Below are 22,589 nucleotides of genomic sequence, written 5' to 3' on the forward strand. Positions count from 1 at the left end.
CACACTTCCACTGCTGTGGGCCCAGGTTTGATCCCTGGTCAGGGACCTAAGATGCCACAAGTTTCACCATGAGGCCAAAAATAAAGAGGAAAGGGTAGGTTCACACTCACCTGGAGTTATTTAAAACTTATAACATTGAGACAATGTAAGCTGTGAGGTGTGACATTTTGTTCATTAAGTGCAAACTTGAGTTCATACAGCTTATTGATTTTGAATGTATTTAAAATTTTAAATTATTTTTTAAGTAGTTTGTTAAAAACCTAAAGAATTCAAGCAAATAATAATTACTCATCTATATGGAGCTATACTTGAACTACTTCTGCTGTTTAGCAGAGATGAATGTGAAACACCATTCACTCACTCTGGGTATCACAGTACACCCTTGGTGTTGGTTATAAAGACAGCTCTGGTCTCCAGTCTCAGGGACCTTGCTTGCCCTGTTAGCTCTGCCACAGATCCTTTAGCCTTCTGAGATTTGCTCTGATCTATTAGGGCGTCATCTGAGAATCTAGATTTCCATATTACCCGTGTTAAAACTCAAAGTGATCTCTTTCTCCTGCCCTCCTTTCCTCTCCTCTCCTTTTGTTTCTTCAAAAAAAGCAACTATTTATTGTGTATGACTTTGAATTCTCCTGTTTGGAGTTGTCATTTAGATGCTTTTCTCTAAATTAATTTTCAGAGATTAAAGAACCACAGAGAAATTAGTTCTAGCTATTCAGACCTGAAATTTGATAGTGAACTATTTATTAACTTCATAGTAACATAGCATAAAGGACAAAATTTTTATATAATTTATCTTTACATGGAAATATAGTAATGGAAATCATGGCTTCATGATTTTTGAAAGTTAAAATTAAGTACTGAATGCATTTATATATAGTCAACAAAAACAAGACCAGGAGCTGACTGTGGCTCAGATCATGAACTCCTCATTACCAAATTCAGACTCAAATTGAAGAAAGTAGGGAAAACCACTAGACCACTCAGGTATCACCTAAATCAAATCCCTTATGATTATACAGTGAAAGTGAGAAATAGATTTAAGGGACTAGATCTGATAGAGTGCCTGATGAATTATGGATGGAGGTTCGTGACATTGTACAGGAAACAGGGATGAAGACCAACCCCATGGAAAAGAAATGCAAACAAGCAAAATGGCAGTCTGGGGAGGCCTTACAAATAGCTGGGAAAAGAAGAGAGGTGAAAAGCAAAGGAGAAAAGGAAAGATATAAGCATCTGAATGCAGAGTTCCAAAGAATAGCAAGAAGAGATAAGAAAGCCTTCTTCAGTGATCAATGCAAAGAAATAGAGGCAAACAACAGAATGGGAAAGACTAGAGATCTCTTCAAGAAAATTAGAGATACCAAGGGAACATTTCATGCAAAGATGGGCTTGATAAAGGACAGAAATGGTCTGGACCTAACAGAAGCAGAAGATATTAAGAAGAGGTGGCAAGAATACACAGAAGAACTGTACAAAAAAGATCTTCATGATCCGGATAATTTTGATGATGTGATCACTAATCTAGAGCCAGACATCTTGGAATGTAAAGTCAAGTGGGCCTTAGAAAGCATCACTACAAACAAAGCTAGTGGAGGTAATGGAATTCCAGTTGAGCTTTTTCAAATCCTGAAAATTGATGCTGTGAAAGTGCTGCACTCAATATGCCAGCAAATTTGGAAAACTCAGCAGTGGCTACAGGACTGGAAAAGTTCAGTTTTCATTCCAATCCCAAAGAAAGGCAATGCCAAAGAATGCTCAAACTACCGCACAATTGCACTCATCTCACATGCTAGTAAAGTAATGCTCAAAATTCTCCAAGCCAGGCTTCAGCAATATGTGAACCATGAACTTCCAGATGTTAAAGCTGGTTTTAGAAAAGGCAGAGGAACCAGAGATCAAATTGCCAACATCCTCTGGATCATGGAAAAAGCAAGAGAGTTCCAGAAAAACATCTATTTCTGCTTTCTTGACTATGCCAAAGCCTTTGACTGTGTGGATCACAATAAACTGTGGAAAATTCTGAGAGAGATGGGAATACCAGACCACCTAACCTGCCTCTAGGGAAATCTGCATGCAGGTCAGGAAGCAACACTTAGAAGTGGACATGGAACAACAGACTGGTTCCAAATAGGAAAAGGAGTACGTCAAGGCTGTAGATTGTCACCCTGCTTATTTAACTTCTATGCAGAGTACATCATGAGAAACGCTGGACTGGAAGAAACACAAACTGGAATCAAGATTGCCAGGAGAAATATCAGTCACCTCAGATATGCAGATGATACCACCCTTATGGCAGAAAGTGAAGAGGAACTAAAAAGCCTCTTGATGAAAGTGAAAGAGGAGAGTGAAAAAGTTGGCTTAAAGCTCAACATTCAGAAAACGAAGATCATGGTATCTGGTCCCATCACTTCATGGGAAATAGATGGGGAAACAGTGGAAACAGTGGCTGATTTTATTTTGGTGGGCTCCAAAATCACTGTAGATGGTGACTGCAGCCATGAAATTAAAAGATGCTTACTCCTTGGAAGAAAAGTTATGACCACCCTAGATAGTATATTCAAAAGCAGAGACATTAGTTTGCCGACTAAGGTCCGTCTAGTCAAGGCTATGGTTTTTCCTGTGGTCATGTATGGATGTAAGAGTTGGACTGTGAAGAAGGCTGAGTGCCAAAGAATTGATGCTTTTGAACTGTGGTGTTGGAGAAGACTCTTGAGAGTCCCTTGGACTGCAAGGAGATCCAATCAATCATTCTGAAGGAGATCAGCCCTGGGATTTCCTTGGAAGGAATGATGCTACAGTTGAAACTCCAGTACTTTGGCCACCTCATGCAAAGAGTTGACACACTGGAAAAGACCCTGATGCTGGGAGGGATTGGGGGCAGGAGGAGAAGGGGACGACAGAGGATGAGATGGCTGGATGGCATCACTGACTCAATGGACGTGAGTCTGAGTGAACTCCAGGAGTTGGTGATAGACAGGGAGGCCTGGCGTGCTGCGATTCATGGGGTCGCAAAGAGTCCGACATGACTGAGCGACTGAACTGAACTGAGCATTTATGCCATGAAAGTCTTATTTATTTAATATAAGCATAGCAGATTCAGTTGAGCCAAATAAAAAATCATATTAATTTAGTGTTCACAGGGACATATTAAATTAAAAATAAGAAAAATATCTTTTTATGGTGAATTATTGAACAGGATAACCCTGTTTATTCTCTCTAATTGATTTAAATGCCTACATCTTGCTCAATGTCTAAAGAATATATTTTTTCAATTTTTTACTGAGGTATAATTGGCATACAACATTAGTCACAGGTATATAACATAATGATTTCATATTTGTATATACTGTAAAAGGATCACCACAGTAAGTCTACTTAATGTCCATTATCATATATAGTTGCAATGTTTTTTACTCTTATCAACTTTCAAATATGAAATATAGAATTATTTATACTCACCAAGCTGTATAGTATATCTCCATGTCTTATTTTATAACTGGAAGTTGGTACCTTTTGACCCCCTTCCCCATTTCACTCACTTACCACTAAAGAACATTGTTAATGAAATATTTCAGAAGAAAATAGTCTTGAAAAAACATCAATTAGTATTTAAAACAAGATTGCTTTTATATGTATGCTATTATGTGTATGTTATGTTGTCTTGCATTTAATTAGTAGAGTACTAAATTTGGAAAAGGCTATTTTTAGGTCATACCAAAGCATATTTCTAAAGGATGCAAATAATTCATCTAAATCATATGACTAACGTACAAATCAGTGCTAACATTTATTGAATACAAGTTGTCTGGTTTTGCTAAGCACTTGACAAAATTTTTTCCATTTAATCATCAAAATAATGATATCTCAAAGCATTTATCATATTTTGTCAATGAGAAAACAGAGTCTTGGAGAATTAAATTACCTTTTGTAAGTCATAGAGAGAGAATTGGCAGAGATGGGAGTTGATTCCAAGCCTGTATTATTTACTGTTGGCTTGCACGCATCTGCTCATTCATCAGAGCTATGGTGTTTACACTGTACATTTAACTGTGAAAAAAGCATTTAATGTTGAAGGACAAAACTGCCTTTTCCCTCCTTAGAAAATTCAAGGAGGAAAGCTCTTGAATTGCTTACAAAGAGAGTAAGCAATGACATAAATAAGACACTACCTATAGTAACCACCAGTTTTAGTTGGTGATAAAATGTTGGTAAATCTGTATCTTATTTTTTCTTTTTCTTTTCAGAATGATGTAGGAGGACAACGCAGCCTGATAAACAAATGGACCACTTTTCTCAAGGCCAGACTGATTTGCTCAATTCCTGGAAGTGATGGGGCGGATACTCATTTTGATGAGCTTCGTAAGTCACATGTTTCTTTTCTCTTAAAAAAAAAAAGGAGTCTTACTGCCTAATTAAGTAATTTAGCATATATTTTATTTTAGCCCCAAATACCTGATTATAAAGCCCAGGACAGCTTGCCGGAGTTGTACAAATTACCACACACAAAAGAACATGGGTGCACATCGTAATGAAGCAACTCCCTTCTTTGTAAGCGTCCTCAAAGTTATGATGAAAACTAAACTGTGGTCAGAAATGGACACTTATGAGCTCTGGGATCCCACAGTTGATCCATTCTTCATGCAGTCTTTTATCTGGAAGGAGCCACCAGCTGTAGGTAGCAAGAATGTGGGCTCCTCATTCTATAGATGCCCTCTGCTGGACATGCCCTGCAGATCTGGTGAACTCTGTCCCTTCTGACTTTCTAGTAAAAAGGATATGCCAAGAAGCATTAGATTCTTCTCTTTCATTTCCCCTCTCTACTCCTAAGGAATTTGTCAGTTGGATATAAAGTTAGTTAGTATCATTAGCTTTTACCTTTTGAATTTTTTTGTGGTTTTGTCATGCAATGTAAAAATGATATCATTGAATAATTTTTGTCAGATTGCACTTAAAATATTAAAGTCTATGTTCAATATTCATGGATGATTTCTCATGCTGTATATAAGCAGGCACACCTCTTAAATAATATTTTAAGGGATATTATTTACACTGCTTTAATATCAGTGTTGAGCAAGTAATTACACTAGTAATACTGCACAAGAAATGCACTGCTCCAGCTGTTTTCATAGTTAACAAATAGGTAATTGAATTACTAACAAGCTGGTGCAGTTACAAGAAAACACCTTGTTTTAACACTGGAGGGTAAAAATAACCCATTTTTACTTTCAATTCTCCATGAAGTCACATACATAATAGGAAACAGACATGGAGCTTATCAAGTGAACCATCCCATTTACAGGTGATTGAAGTAAACAACTCGGAGGTTAAATGTTCAACACAATGCCAGATAGCTAGTGAGAACTGGACCTTTCCCCTTAATTTCTTTTGTCATAAAGTAATGACTGTCACTGTTATCTTAATTTTACATACTATTTAGAGTCTCAGAAATATTGCATTATTAAGGAAAAAGCAAACGTGATATTGAGAAATACAAATTACAGTGAATCGTTATTTTTTCCCATTAATAGAAGACATTTACTTACTCCCCACAAGAGATGAAAGAAATCCTGTAGTATATGGAGTCTTTACCACAACCAGGTAAGTTAAAAAAATACTGTAATCTTTCCAGAGAATTGATATATGTATGTAAGAAAATAGTTATATGTTCTCTTTGCCCCTTTCTTTTGTATAAAAAAATACACATTTTTTTCATTTTACTTTTTCATATAGTGTTTCCTAGATATCAATACATAAAATGTCTCTGTTCTCTTTACACCCACAGAGCATCCCCTATACTGACTACCACAATTTATTTAATCAGTCCCCTGTACAGACATTTCCATCGTTTCCAGTCCTTTGCTAATACACATAATAGTTCGGGGACTAACTTTGTACATGTGCTATTCCCTGTAGGAGCAAGTATATCTCTGTGAGCTAAATTCCTAGACTAAAATTACTGGATACAAGGGCACTTGCATATATTAATCATAATAAATTGGTCGAGCTGCATGACATAGAGGTAACACTAACAAAATACAAAATACTGTCCAGGCTCTAATCAGGAGATGACACTCGACTTTTAGAATGTCTTCACATGGACTTACTTGCACTTCCCCTTTACAAAGATGGGAGAGTGGCTATTACTATCACCACATCATCATTGCTCTACTAACTTAAGCAAAGGAAGCTGGTATTACATGTGTTTGACTGAAGAAGAGTAAGTAATTGCTAGGACAAGAACTGAAGTTGTTTTCCTAACTTCTGCACGTGTATGCTTATCTTCCTTCTGCTTAATGCTATCCTATATTGTCACTGAGGCTCTGTGACTTCCTTAAAAGTTCTCCTAGCAGCCATGAAGCATTCTCAAAGAATATTTGGACCTCACTTAATCTTATTTAATGATAACTTTATTTAACTCAGTAACTTAGTAACTTACCTTTGACTCCATTCCAAATGCACTTTTATTCTCGTTACTTATTACTGCCTATATTACATTCTTTGAAATACTTTTCACTTTTTCCATTGTGCTGCTATCAATCATTATGAATGTATATTGATTGCAGTATTGGAGGAATTGTCAGTGTTGGCATTAGCATTTGGAAAAGTGGTCTTCCTGCCTCCTTTTGAATAAATTATTAAAATATTTTGTGGGCAACTTATGTTTTCTGAGAATTTACTGTCATTTAGTTCACAATACCTTAAGTATAAACTTAAATGGACTTTTGGCTCAGAATATATCAGAAAACAAAACACTATTTAGTTAGTTATAAAATATAGAGTGGAAATATTTAAATACAAGAATAGAGAGGATATGCTTGGAAGCTGCTATTTTGAACTCCATTTTTCTGCTATTATAATAATTTATATCTTAACTAAAAAGGTGCAGGAAGAGCACATGCCTGTACTTATTCAAGTATTTGAGCCCTGGTTCTCTTGACATCTTTTCATTCACAGAACTTTCTTTGAAGTCACTGTGCATTTCACAAACAAGGCATAGACATGTGCCAGGGAAATACAGCCCCAAGATAGTTCTCTTTTTCTACTATCAAGTTTTTGCCCTCCCAGAGTGGGAAGTTACAAGTCAGCTCTTTGTTCTTGGTGTACTTGATTATTTTATTTTTAATGCTGCCCTGACGAGTGAGTTAATGTTGGGATGCAAGTCACATCCTTGGTCCAATGACAAGATATAATTAATCTGCAATAACAACAATACCATTAAGCATAATTCCTTTAAAGTATCAAAGACAGATCATGTGATCTTTAGGGGGTCATCATTTCCCTTCGTAGCAGCTAGTTTTCTCCCAGCTGCCTGTTCACCATCAGATCCCAATGCTTCCCATTAATGTCATTCCAAGAATTATTAATGATTGAGTTACTCATGTTAGAGAATCCTAAATTCATTTTTGTAGTGACAAGCTGAGCCTTTTACAGTGTAAATGGTGATCTTATTTTTAAGAACACAAGTCACTGTAAGTTTTAGATTCAGAGAAATGTCTTTTAATTTCTAGAAATAAAACAGAAATGAAATGTCTGCCAGTGTTAACAATTTTCATTATCAGTTTGAGACAATGTGTTGAATTCCCATGGAGCTTTGCTGCTCCTGAATTGGACATGTCCCCTTCCTGTGTAATCGTGATGAATTTTAAGCATCAGATAAATTACATAAACTCAGAAATCCAAAAAGGGATTAAAGAGATTATTTCAGTGTTTTTTAATTAATAAAATTTATATGAGGAAATTATTAATAGCCACTATTTATGGACATTCATTTTAAGAAAGCAGATAGACAAGATATTTCCATACCTAAATATTCCTTTTTTATAAAAGTAGGTAATTGTAACTCTTAATTTTGTAAGTTCCTTAGAAGGCATTATGCTATAATAATTTCAAATAAAATTCAAGAGTATGTGAATAAATGATACTATTTCTTGCATAGTCTTGTCTATCCTCAAGTTTTTCTAGGTGATTCCTATTGTCCATCAGATATCAATATAGATGCTGTCCACTCCCTGAAAACTTACTAGAGACCCTTGAACTGGGTACCCATCTGCGTGTATAGTTTACTATAATTACTATAGTTATACTATAGTTTACTATAATTACCTGTAATGTAACTGTTATCAAACCTTATTCAGGATTATTTGGCTATAAACTCCTTTAAGACATAGGCCCATTTTGTCTGCAGCACCTGTCGGATAGAATGGACCAACAAATGACTGGATCCTGTTGCTTTCTTTCAGCTCCATCTTCAAAGGCTCTGCCGTGTGTATGTATAGCATGGCTGACATCAGAGCAGTTTTTAATGGTCCCTACGCTCATAAGGAAAGTGCAGACCATTGCTGGGTTCAGTATGATGGAAGGATTCCTTATCCCCGACCTGGCACAGTATGTATTCAACTTAATAATCAAAATATTATTTTAGGTCCATGTTCTCTTCCTAATTCTAATAAACTACATTATTCACCACAGCAAAATGCACTGTGGTTTTAAAATAACTAATTATTTACAGTGATGTGTTAAAACGTCTGACCTTTACTGGAACTTAACATTTTTCTTTTGAGTAAGAATTATAAGTACTACAGCAAATAATGAGCTGTATGGTAAGGAGCAAACTACCCTCGAAATATAGTATTTATCCTCAAATTGTCAATAGAATTGTCAAAATGATTTAATATCTAGAATGACAAATATTCCAAGTTAGAAGGAAATGCCAAATAAGTATTTATTCCTCACATACAACTCTGCATGTAGATAGAATCTTCTAGTCCTTATTTCTATTTTAAAAAGACTATACATCACTTATAATTGTTCTTTTAACTTATATTTTCTCTTATTCTGCATTCATTTTTATTATGTTGCACCTTAGAATTTATTTTAGATGTGGAAAATACCTAGAAACACTTGGGTCCAAAATTTTATTCAAACAGCATAAATCATGTTTGGAACAGAGGTAAAAAAAAGTAGGAAATGTGATTTAGAGTTTATGCATCTGTTTAAAAAAAAAACCTTTGTAGTTTAAAATCTGTATGTACATGATAAATGGAAGGCTTTTGTTTTGTTGATGTGATTGAAACAGTTATGTTACTATTTTAGGACTGGTTAATTGATCTAATAGAAAGGGAAAATGCCTTTTAAAAAAGATTAATTCATTATAAATATTTCTACGAAGAGCACTAAAATAATCATCAAAATCTCAGAAAAGTTACTGATTTAACCCATCTAATTCTAATGAGTTTTATCTTTTCATATGTTTGTTCTTAAAGAGGAAACATCTGGTAGCCAGGCTTTCTGAGTTCTCTTTTCATCTTCCTGTTATATAACCTAATTAAACTGGGAAAACATAGTTTACCACCATGTCTATTTTCCCTTTCAAAATTCCTCAACATAAATTTATTTCATGGATGTTTTCTGGACTGATAAGGAGTAATCACAACTTTGGAAATGAAGTTTTGAATGTAACATTATGGTTTTCAGTGTTCAGTTTTTAATTTTCTTTGAATATCAGAGCTGTACTTGCTTGTTCTGTTTTTTTTTTTTTTTTTTAAAGACAGTAACACTCAGTGTGTGCAGGTACTCTTCTAAAGGCTTTACAAGTCTTTACAATATCATCTTTATGATGACTCTGTGAAGCAAGTTCTGTTGTTATTAATGTCATTTTACAGATGAGCTATATCAGACACAGGTAGGTACAGTAACTTGCCCAAGGTCACGAAGTTTGTGAGTGTGCAGCTCAGTTTTAAACTCAGATAAACCTGTCGGCAGAATCCAAGCTCTTAGTTGTTGTACTCTGACACTATATTAAAAACTTGTTATGTTAAATTATATCTATTTTCCTCTTGCATGGGAGATCTTTTACTGGATATACATGCTATATATGTATGTATAGATAGATATAGGGCTTCCCAGGTGGCCCAGTGGTAAACAATCCACGTGCCAGTGCAGGACACAAGAGACATGGAGACAGAAGGAGTCGGACATGACTGAGTGACTACACACAGACACATATATAAAGCCCTATATGTATAGGGCTTCCTTTGTGGATCAGATGGTAAAGAATCCACCTGCAATGCAGGAGATTTGGGTTCGATCCCTGGGTGGGGAAGATCCCCTGGAGGAGGGAATGGCTACTCAGTCCAGTATTCTTGTTTGAGAAATCCCATGGAAAGAGGAGCCTGATGGGCTACATCCATGAAGTTTGAGGGTTTTATTTATTTACTTTGAGGAGGATAGTTAAACTAAATTTCCTCTAGCTGAGAAAATCTTACGACATATGCTCATGGTCTCATAGTTTGTGAAGTGAGACTAGGATTAAATTTACATTCACATAATTCTAAATCAAATATCATTAACCTCCATGCCATTCTGCCTTCAAAGTGATAAAATCAAACAACCAAACAGAACCTTACATTGTTTCTCCAGGGATCAATCTGTTCTCTACAAAAATAATGAAGTGTTGAAGCCTTATTGCACTTGTCATTTATTTTATTGTAATTCGGGGAACACGGCTTACTTTAATCAAAAGCATGGCTGAATAATTTGCTTTCTAGGAAACGTCAGGAAAGAAAAGCCACTTTTCACCTAAGTTAAAAATTTTAAATAGATTATTTTTAAAACTGCCTTTGCAACTTATATTTTCTTAACCATATTGCTATTAAGATTGAATTCTAAGTTCTCTCAACAGTGCCTTCTGTTGACATTATCACTCCAGTAAATACATACGGGAACTTTCTGGGTGCCGTAGCTACTTATTTTTCTTAGTTTAACAGACTTTTGTACTTCCTGTGATAAAAAGTCAAACCTAAACTCGTAGCTTTATGGTGATATCACTGCTCTACAATGTTAATGAGCCTGGCAACTCAAGAATGCACAAGATTCGCTAATGGATTCCTATACTTCAAGTGATTCTTCTGCCCTCTGGTGTCCAAACAAAGTCTCTGAACAAATTATGTTTTGTTCAAATGGGCCTTTTCAACCATTATTGAACTGCTGGGTCTTGATAATAAGTTCAAAGTGAAATACAGTATGAAAGAATCCACCAGTGAGTGATAATAGGTCAGATATAGAAACCAGATTGAGATCAGGCCAGAAAATAGCAGAATCTGGGAAAGATTTGTAATAGCAGGAGATTTTGTTTCTTACATTTATTATTAAAATTTTACTCTGTAGTTTTATTCTGTGTGATAAATTTTTATGTGTTTGTGTGTGTGTGTGTGTGTGTGTGTGTGTGCTTGGTTGCTCAGCTGCGTCTGACTCTTTGCGGTCCCATGGACTGTAACCTGCCTAACTTCTCTGTCCGTGGAAAATTCCAGGCAAGAATACTGAAGTGGAGTGCGATTTCCTGCTCCAGGGAATCTTCCCAACCCTGGGGTGGAACTTGTGTCTCTAATGTCTATTGCACTAGCGCCACCTGGGAAACCCCAATGATTTATGCATAAATGTTAACTATTAATATGTGTTTATTTCAATGCGAGCTTCAGTTTTTAAAACAGTCTCTTACCAAAAAGGTGAGAAGAAAGGATTTTTGAAAACAATTTACTGTGGTCAGAACACTTCTTACCAGATTTCTAAGTGTCCAATACTGTATTGTTATCTACAGGCTGTAATGTCGTAGAGCAGCTCTCTAGATTTTACCCTGTGTAACTGAAATTGTATACCCACTAATTGGTGACTTACCATTCTTCACTTCCCCAAACCCCTGGAAACCACTGTTCTGTTCTGTGCTTCTGTGCTTTTGACTATGTTATATATATGGGGCTTCCCCAGTGGCTCAGTGGTAAAGAATCTACCTGCAATGCAGGAGCCACAGGAGACGTGGGTTCAATCCCTGGGTCAGGAAGATCCCCTGCAGGAGAGTATGACAACAGTATTCTGCCTGGAGAATCCCATGACAGAGGACCTCATAGGGTTGCAGAGTCGGACACAACTGAAGCAAGTTAGCACTCGTGGACATGTTTGTTATATATATATATATATATGGAATTAAGCAATTTTTGTCCTTTATGACTGACTTATTTCACTTAGGGTAATGTTCTCCAAGTTTCTCTACAAGTGATAGGGTTTCCTTCCCTTTAACACTGAATAATATTCTGCCCTATATATGTACCACTTTAAAAAAATCCATTCATCAGTTAATAAACATTAGGTTGTTTTCACATAAGATCTGAAGGGTTGTCAGAAAATTAAAAAGTAAAACTAACACACGATCCAGCAACCCCACTTCTGGATATTTATCCAAAAGAATTAGAATTGGAATCTTAAAGAGAGATTAGCACTCCCATGTTCATTTGCAGCATTATTCACAATAACCAAAATGTAAAAAGTTTTTGAACTTAAAACATGTAAGGACTGTATGTTTCACTACTTTTGAACCATTCTCCCATGGTTTTTAAACAATTTCTAAACCTCTAATTTTGTAAAAATAACAATTCATTTTTAAATTACATTTTCTCCCAAATAGTTACCATTTTTGTTGTTAAATGTTTCAGCTTTAATTTTAAAGATCAAACTTACATGTGAATTTCCCAACTAAGTCTTCATTTTTTGGTGGGGAGCAATAAGATGTAATTATCCATATTGCCTTTTAATTTCATAACTTATTTTTATTATGTGTATATTGGTGAATGAGAAATACATTAAAATTCCCATGAATAGCTTACACATCAGCAAAACCCATTCTTTCTTTGTGTATAAATATTAGAAAGAGGTGATGCAAATGTTGACTCTGAAAATATCTGAATTCCTTGTTTCAAGGAGATATTGTTATCATATCGTAGGATAATAATACATAATGACAATAATTCAGTTTTTAGAGCAGACAGGCTATATGCATTGGTGCTTCACTTATTATTAAAATGCTTGCTGAGAAATTCCAACTTTTACATTGGTCCGTGTCCTCAACAGCATGGGTTTGAAATAAAACATGGAATTCATGAGTTCCAAAACTCACCCTATTTTCTCTTCCTGATCTACCTAAAATATTTGGCCTGAGCAATGACATACTTCTGCAAAACATTGTTTTTATAGAGCTGATGATTCTTAGAATTGTATGTCTTCACAAATTTCCTAAATTAGATGTCTTCATGAATCTCCTAAATTAGATCTGAGTGTAACTTAGACTAGCCCCATTAAGTAAGGATTTTCTGATTATCTGCAGAGAAAAAAGGGTTTTAAGATTGATTCAAAGATAAGGGTACAAAAAGAAAAATACTCCAAAAAAGTATCCTAAGCTTCCTTTCTGTATTAGACTTTGAGTGCATGTACGCTTAGTTGCTCAATCATGACCATGCCCGACTCTTTGTGACCCTCTGGACTGTAGCCTGCCAGGCTTCTCTATCCATTGGATTTCCCAGGCAAGAATACTGCAGTGGGTTGCCATTTCCTTCTCCTGGGGATCTTCCCTACCCAGGGGTTGAACTTGAATCTTCTGTGATTCCCGAGTCTCCTCCACTGCAGGCTGATTCTTTACCACTTAAACTACCAGGAAAACCATAGACTTTGAATCTTACCAAATGAGATGAAAAAGTAATGGAAGAATCCCCTCACAGTGTTGCCCTATCTTTTCATTTATGCATCTGATAAATGTCTAAAACTTGGTTGCCTTTCCTTTGTTTTAAGCTTTCCTAATTAATTTAAACTATGTGGAAATCTTTGGGGAAATTAATTTTGTGTGTCACTACCTCATAGATGCCTCTCTATCATGTTAAATTCACAGTTTCATTTTTTTCCCCAATATTTGTTCACAGTATGGTTTTCCACTTACTGGATAACTGTTACTCTATTACCACTTCTAAATTACCAAGAATATCTTTAATTCTAATCCTTCTGGGTTTTTTATTCTGGAAGGGAGAAGCAGAAGCGGGACTAGAACCTGGGCCTCCTGACTCCTGGTTCCTTAATCTGATACACTGAGGCGAGCATATGACAAAGCATCTCTTTTCCCTTTAACTGTATATAGGACGTGTTTCTCTGACAGGGTCAGATTCTAACAAGTCAATCTTTTCAACTGGCTTTCAGCCTTCTTTTCCAAAGGGCCAGCATTTGCTTTTAAAATAAGATTCTCCAAATCCCAAACTATTGACTGTGTTCAATCAAGTTTTCATTTTTCTCGTATAGAAATCTAAAAGACAACCTTCAAAAACAAGAGATTTACCTGTCTCTACCTCTGGCTCTTCTAACTCTTAAGTTGAATATAGCATCTTTCTTGCTCAAATATGTTATAAACTAACTCTCAGAGTAATAAAGGGGCTAGGATGACACCTATTAAATTTGCATGTTTTACTTTATAAATAAAAATCAGACTGCTTTACACATTTAGCTTATTTTTCCCATTTTGTAAAAATTGAAAGCCCGGTTCGGTTGTTTCCCATGCCATGTCTTCCCTTGCACTGGGTCATCTCTCTGGTTTGTTTAAAAGGAAATTGCAACCTGCAGACAAAAGCTCTAAGCAGCAGGGGGAGAAAACTTGTAACAGCTGTCTGGGGCCCACCAGGGGGCCAAGTTCTCTCATTGGATAAAACCCATTTTTTCTCCTCTTATCCATTGCTTCCCACTGCACGATTGAAGGCCTTCTCCAAACATGCAGATGTGCCAAGCATAACATGATCACACCTAGTCCGGGTGGCAGCCTGCCAGGGAAGATAGATAGGCGTGGAACCAGGGTTCACTAATGCTGGGTTTACTCTTTCATCTCAGAGCCGCCTACCAGCTCCTTTTTTCCTCTGCACTTGTGCTGGTATTGTTTCCAGCAAGATACGGACATTTGAGGGTTTTGAGACTAGCTCTCTGCCTATTTTTTACCCTTCAAATTTTAAACTTAGAGTTTTTCTAAACAGTAGTTGGAGACACAGATAAGTTCCTTGATTTATTTCTTACAATCACAGGAGCTAAAGTGATGGGGGTCAGGCAAATGTTAGAAAGCTGGGGGCAGAAATAAATTGCCCTCTACAGTATATTCAGATGGACTGAGTCAACAAGTAGAACTTAAAGTACATACGTACAGAGAAAACTTGGCTAGATTGTGAATACCTGGGACGTATGGTTGCAAACGGAAAATCTAGGACTTGTGGAAGGAAGATAATTGAACATGGTTATTTAGATGGAGCATTTCACCACACATTATCTTTCTCTTTTATGGAATTCTTCACTAGTTTCTATTTACCTGCATAAGATGCTTGGCATCTCAAGTTATTTTTAGATCTCTGTGTGATGCAGGTATATGATATCAAAGGGGAACATTCCCCTGGTTTTTAACATACTAAAATAACAATATTTGGTTCAAACTGTACTGTCTTAAACCTCAGGGAGTATCTCTACCAAATCACTTTCATTTGTGAAAGCAGAGTGGAGACGCAGACCAGAGAGATCACACACAGCAACCTAGAGGATAAAGGTCTTATCCAAACACTGGCTGCATGCCATGAGGAAAAGCTGCCATATGAAAAAAACACATTTTTGAAGATCATTTTATAATAGGCAATAGAAACCAGATTTCCTTTTATTTTTTCTTAGATTTTAATATACTTAAACCTTTTTGTCAGAAGGTGAGCAAGAAGGAAAATTTATACTTGTTTTTTGATAAATGGTCATAGCTTCATTTGCCTATACTTTCTCACATTAAAATTTCTTATAATTTGAATATTTGATGTAAAATATGGCTTGAACTGTACAACATATCTTTTGAAATATTGGCTACTCTGTGATTGTAGCTACACAGTCAAAAGAGCTGATTTTCTTAAGTTAGAGAGCTGTTTTAAAGATGTAATGCAGTCAGAAATCTTGCATTTGCTTTGATTTTAATGATAGACCCACCAGATAGCACCACAGGAGTTTTAAGCTATAAGCCCACTATAACAGCCTTTGACTGAAACATGCAGCCTGTAATTGGGCAAGAGCTTTGTATCATTTGAGCTCCATATCCTCTTTGAGTTACAGCTTAATCTGCTTAATACAAGGTTTCTTCCATTATCTAGTTGACAGATTTCACTTGGCTAGGAGCAAAGTGCTAGAAACAGTGACTAAAGATACATTTATAGGTTCAGACCACCAACCAGCTAAGAATATGCTCAGTAAGTAACAAATGACATTTCTAACCTCTTTAGTGCAGATCTGAGACGAGACAATAAAACTAATCAAGAGAAGATCAGTTTCTTTTCATATCCAAGATTTTTATGACAGATAAATATATTCTTAAGTTATTTATGGAAAATCATTAACAGATTTTTTTTTAATTACAACTTCTTTGATATTTCTTATAATTTGGTGAGCTATTACAATTTTATTGCTGTAAATTTAAGGTCAAGGTCATTTATTGTGACTAACTCTAGTATGTTTAGTTCCATACAATGACCCTGGTGAATGCTTTGACTGAGAAATACAAATTCAGCCTTGACAAGATTCTAATTAGTGTAGTGATAGTGAAGTCGCTCAGTCGAGTCCGACTCTTTGTGACCCCTAGGACTATACCAGGCTCCTCCATCCATGAGATTCTCCAGGCAAGAATACTAGAGTGGGTTACCATTATGGTTCCAACTTGTTGAAGAGCTAAAATATGGAGGAAGCAGGACTCTCTTATAAACTTTCCTAATATTGCTCATTTTCTTTTCAATGCTTTCATCATATAGCTAAATTTTTTCATTCCCCAAAGAAAGGTATTAGCCTATTAAGAATTCAAGTGTAATAACAGCATTGTTCTGAGATCAATTCCTAAACTGTAATAAAATAAAGTAGATTTAGTTTGTGGGAAGGGAGATATTTGATGGAAAAAAAGTCAAATATGAAGCAATTCCCTTTTCATATTTTTGGATAGAGGCACATCGAATTTATTTAATTTGTAGCAGTGTAAAATTTTTACTTATACCACTAGGGGGCAGTGTACACTAACTATTGAATTAGTGGATGCCAAAAGGCACACATGAAGAGATGTTGCTGCTACTGCTAAGTCACTTCAGTCGTGTCCGACTCTGTGCGACCCCACAGACAGCAGCCCACCCGGCTCCCCCGTCCCTGGGATTCTCCAGGCAAGAACACTGGAGTGGTTTGCCATTTCCTTCTCCAATGCATGAAGGTGAAAAGTGAAAGTGAAGTCACTCAGTCGTGTCCGACTCCTAGTGACCCCATGGACTGCAGCCTCCCAGGCTCCTCCGTCCATGGGATTTTCCAGGCAAGAGTACTGGAGTGGGGTGCCATCGCGTTCACAAGTGAAAAATTCCCTGAGGGTTTCTCCACAGATTGTTTAGGGGAAGAGCTGTTGAATTGCTAAATTGTTCACAGTAAATTTTCACACCAGTTATGAAAAGCTAAATGATTATAATGTCAAACTATTAAAGCTCTTTTACAAGTAATTTTATGACAAGTTGATTTGTTCCATTTTATTTTTTAACAATCATGGTTTTAATTTAAAACTGAAATTTTACATTAATTAAAGGAAGTTGAAAATAATGGTGTTTATAAATCACTTTCTTTCAACTCAAATTTCATGTACTTTGTAAAAAATAGAGCTCATTTTGGAAACTATAGATAATACAGATAAATGGATAGAATTTAGACATTTCTTTTGAACTTTAATAAGCAGGATACTTTGTTTTGTAAGGATCTATTTGATGACCATTAGCCATTCTATCGGCCAACAAGTTAAGACAGTTGTCTTTTGAGATCTGAAGTTAATTCAAGAAGAGACCAGTGTAAAAGACAATAGAAATATCTATCACGGGGTTTTTATAGTCAGTTTTCTGAAGTTATACTTCTTGGAAGAAAAGATATGGATGGGAATTACCAATTTTCACCTATGTTAACACAACTAAAAAACACTCTTTCAAAAACTGGAGCCCAAATGGACATGGGTAAAAGATTTAAAATGTGCGCACTATTAATGTTTCATTGAGGTATAATTGACATTTAGCATATTAGTTTCATGTGTATAACATAATTTGATATTTGTATACACTGAAAGAAATAGTATGGACCTAACAGAAGCAGAAGATATTAAGAAGAGGTGGCAAGAATACACAGAACTGTACAAAAAAGATCTTCACGACCCAGATAATCACGATGGTGTGATCACTCACACTCACCCAGAGCCAGATATCCTGAAATGTGAAGTCAAGTGGGCCTTGAGAAGCATCACGACGAACAAAGCTACTGGAGGTGATGGAATTCCAGTTGAGCTATTTAAAATCCTAAAAGATGATGCTGTGAAAGTGCTGCACTCAATATGTCAGCAAATTGGGAAAACTCAGCAGTGGCCACAGGACTGAAAAAGGTCAGTTTTCATTCTAATCCCAAAGAAGGCAATGCCAAAGAATGCTCAAACTACCGCACAATTGCACTCATCTCACACACTAGTAAAGTAATGCTCAAAATTCTCCAAGCCAGGCTTCAGCAATGCGTGAACCATGCACTTCCAGATGTTCAAGCTGGTTTTAGAAAAGGCAGAGGAACTGGAGATCAAATTGCCAACATCTGCTGGATCATGGGAAAAGGAAGAGAGTTCCAGAAAAACACCTATTTTTGATTTATTGACTATGCCAAAGCCTTTGACTGTGTGGATCACAATAAACTGTGGGAAATTCTGAAACAGATGGGAATACCAGAGCATGACCTGCCTCTTGAGAAATCTGTATGCAGGACAGGAAGCAACAGTTAGAACTGGACATGGAAAAACAGACTGGTTCCAAATAGGAAAAGGAGTATGTCGAGGCTGTATATTGTCATCCTGCTTATTTAACTTCTGTGCAGAGTCCATCATAAGAAACGATGGGCTGGAAGAAGCACAAGCTGGATGGAATCAAGATTGCCGGGAGAAATATCAATCACCACAGATATTCAGATGACACCACCCTTATGGCAGAAAGTGAAGAAGAACTAAAGAGCCTCTGGATGAAAGTGAAAGAGGAGAGTGAAAAAGTTGGCTTAAAGCTCAACATTCAGAAAACTAAGATCATGGCATCTGGCCCCATCATTTCATGGCAAATAGATGGGGAAACAGTGGAAACAGTGGCTGATTTTATTTTGGAGGGCTCCAAAATCACTGCAGATGGTGACTGCAGCCATGAAATTAAAAGATGCTTACTCCTTGGAAGGAAAGTTATGACCAACCTAGACTGCATATTAAAAAGCAGAGACATTGTCAACAAAGGTCCGTCTAGTCAAGGCTATGGTTTTTCCAGTAGTCATGTATGGATGTGAGAGTTGGACTATAAAGAAAGCTGAGCACTGAAGAATTGATGCTTTTGAACTGTAGTGTTGGAGAAGACTCTTGAGAGTCCCTTGGACTTCAAGGAGATCCAATCAGTCCATCCTAAAAGAGATCAGTCCTGGGTGTTCATTGGAAGGACTGATGTTGAATCTGAAACCAATACTTTGGCCACCTGAGGCAAAGAGCTGACTCATCTGAAAAGACCCTGATGCTGGAAAAGATTGAGGGCAGGAGGAGAAGGGGACGATAGAGGATGAGATGGTTGGATGGCATCACCGACTCAATGGACATGGGTTTGGGTAGACTCCAGCAGTTAGTTATGGACAGGGAGGCCTGGTGTGCTGCAGTTCATGGGGTCGCAAAGAGTCAGACACCACTGAGTGACTGAACTGAACTGAAAGATGATCACAATAGGTCCAGTTAGCATCAGTTGCCATCCATAGTTATTTTTTTCTCTCTTGATGAGATCTTTTAAAATTTATTTTCTTAGCGACTTTCAAATATGTAATACGGTGTCTGTAACTAATAGCCACCGTACATCACCAGGACTTACTTTATAGCTAGAGGTTTATAACTTTTGACCCCTTCACCAATTTTGCCCATCCCTCACCCCCAACTTCTGGCAGCCACCAATCTGTTCTCTGTATCTACAAGCTCTTCTGTTTGTCCCATTGTTTAGATTACACATATATAAGTGAGATCATACAGTATTTATCTTTCTTTCTTTGACTTATTTCACTTAGCATAATGCCCTCAAGGTCCACCTATGTTGTTGCAAAAGGCAAGATTTCATTTTTTGTGTGGCTGAATAATATTTCTTTGTAATATTTTAGAATATTTTTGAAAGCAAAAACTTGATTTAAATACACTCACGGTGAACTGTATTTATTTATATCTCGATGTGACTTCATGTTGATCCTACTGACCATTCATTAATATTACCAGTAATAAGCTCTAAAAACTTTGAAAGTAAATGAAAATTTCTCAGGTGCATGAATAATGTCTTTACTCCCTGCCTCATTTCCTTTCAGTGTCCAAGCAAAACCTATGACCCACTGGTCAAATCCACCCGAGATTTTCCAGATGATGTCATTAGTTTCATAAAGCGGCACCCTGTGATGTATAAATCAGTATATCCAGTTTTGGGACGACCAACGTTCAAGCAAATCAATGTGGATTACAGACTGACACAGATCGTGGTGGATCACGTCGTTGCAGAAGATGGCCAGTATGATGTGATGTTTCTTGGAACAGGTATGCTAGGACCAGGTTACGCTTTCTTACACATGAATTTTTCATTAGACAAACAAAAAATTCAGAAAAGTCTACTGATCAAAATCAAAATGAGTAATTAGTTCATACCTAGTCAATGTTTTTTTTAACTTGCGTAACAAGTGCTTTTAATTGACCATCATACCTGTCTCCCAGCCTCCATTAGAGTTGTGTGAGATTTCAAAACATATTTCTATAATACAACTGCAGTGTGCCTGCTATAGATGAGGTGCTCAATACATATTTGCTGAATGACTATGGACTAAAACAAGTAGGTAAAGAAGTTTCTCTATCTTCAAACTTCACATTTCCTTCTTTCTTCAGAGATATTTGACAATTCTACCCCAAAGGATCCCTTCACCCAGTTTTGAGAATCCCTGACTTAGTTGACATAAGATGGCTTTTCAAAAAAGTTAATCATTAATTTGTAAAGAACTTAAAGTAAAAACTTCTTGGTAATTATTTTTCCTGCCCTTGAATTTTGTGGATTAATTATTCATTATTAGAACTCATTTTATTTACTTTTTGATTGCCAACTCATTAAAATGATTACTTTTTCTAGGAAAAGAAATATTATTTATTTGGTGCATTTCAAAAAAGTAATATCTAATAATGTACTGTGAATTCTAATGGCAATGAAAATAGCACGTATTTTTAAAACAAAAGCACTGCATCCTGGATAATGTTGTATAATTTGATGGATCAAGCATTGCATTAAAAAAAATAGAAATTTGATGAGTTTTGAAGAAATTGATACTTTTACTGAAAAAGGTCTTTAGGACTACAAAACAATTTTAGGATAATTTTATTTCTAAAAGTGTATTGGTTTTACAAAAGTTAGGTATATTAGGAAGTATCTGTGTGACAGACTCAAAGGACTTTCAAGAACTCCAGTTGTCAAACATGATTATGCTGCAGATGGTGGTACCAAGGCCCAGGGAAAAAAAGTGGCGTTTTCCAGACTACAGAGATTACTACTGAAGCATCAAAACATGAAATAATTAGTCATTAATTCTAACGAGTTTACCTCTTAATTGCATGGCCCACCCAAAGCTCATTCCTAGCTCTTCAACATTTCTGAGTCAGAAAAGCCATTTAGCCACTAGGTGGTACTACCTAACTTTTACTGAGAAAATTTTAAGGATACTGAAGTAGACTGATTTCCAAGTATGGTATTTGGAAAATGTATATTTAATATTTTTCAAAGATTCTAGAATCATTTAAAAACAATTCACATTCTTTTGTACAAACAGGATTATTACCATACATGTTTACATACTCCAACCACAGTGCTCAGAAGTTTATAAGCAACTATTTTAAATTTATTTTTATATAGGTCAGTCTAGACATTAATCTCCAAATGGAAATTTTTTCTTTTTCTAAAATGTTCCTTTGATCATCTTTCTGTAATTATATGCCACCTTGTTGAACTGCAATGTATTATTAATCTTGTGATAATTTAAAATTCTAAAATAATTTTAGATAAAAACTTTACTTTCTAGCCCATTAATGTTTCTGTCAGTTAAATACATTGATTAGTAGTGGCCACTTTTCTCATATAGATACCTCATGATGTTTCTCTTTTGTTATCATTTCATCTAAGTTTTAAAGGAGACATAGATATTCCTGTGCTAGGAATACACTCCAAGTATGTGTCTTCTAATATTTTCTTTATAAACATATGTTCTGTGAGCTGAAAGCTATAATATTTCAGAAGAGGAGAATCATATATTAATACATTAAGCTTTATTTCTTGCATGCTTTATTTAACCTGATTTCTTGAAAGGCATTGAGAAAAAAAATGAGGGGAGCAATGTGAAGGTTGGTAATAAATGTTTAAACATTGAAGTAGAAACATAAGAATCATGGGTAATGTATTTTTTCAGACATTGGAACAGTCCTAAAAGTTGTCAGCATTTCAAAGGAGAAGTGGAATATAGACGAGGTAGTACTGGAGGAGTTACAGATATTCAAGGTAAGACTTAGGCCAGAGTTCCGGGAGAAGAGACGGTGAACCCAAGCAGTTCTTATATGGGATGTGTTTGTCTCAATATATCATCACTTTTTCTGGAGAAGTCTCTGAAGTTAACTCCTTTATTTTTTGTTCCCTTAAGTGAAGGAA

General features: G+C 36.0%; 1 protein-coding gene across 1 annotated transcript in view; it reads left to right on the forward strand.

Moving 5' to 3' along the window:
• The window catches only part of SEMA3D (semaphorin 3D), a 139,696-nt gene that overhangs the window by 88,691 nt on the left and 28,416 nt on the right, over window positions 1-22,589 (forward strand). Inside the window, exons 8-12 of the mRNA XM_040260709.1 lie at window positions 4,248-4,362; window positions 5,532-5,601; window positions 8,244-8,388; window positions 20,227-20,449; window positions 22,354-22,442. Coding sequence (XP_040116643.1) covers window positions 4,248-4,362; window positions 5,532-5,601; window positions 8,244-8,388; window positions 20,227-20,449; window positions 22,354-22,442 — 642 coding nt within the window. The remainder of the gene's footprint in view (window positions 1-4,247; window positions 4,363-5,531; window positions 5,602-8,243; window positions 8,389-20,226; window positions 20,450-22,353; window positions 22,443-22,589) is intronic.

Source organism: Oryx dammah, unplaced genomic scaffold, assembly GCF_014754425.2.
Source record: "Oryx dammah isolate SB20612 unplaced genomic scaffold, SCBI_Odam_1.1 HiC_scaffold_18, whole genome shotgun sequence".
Classification (NCBI taxonomy): Eukaryota; Metazoa; Chordata; class Mammalia; order Artiodactyla; family Bovidae; genus Oryx; species Oryx dammah.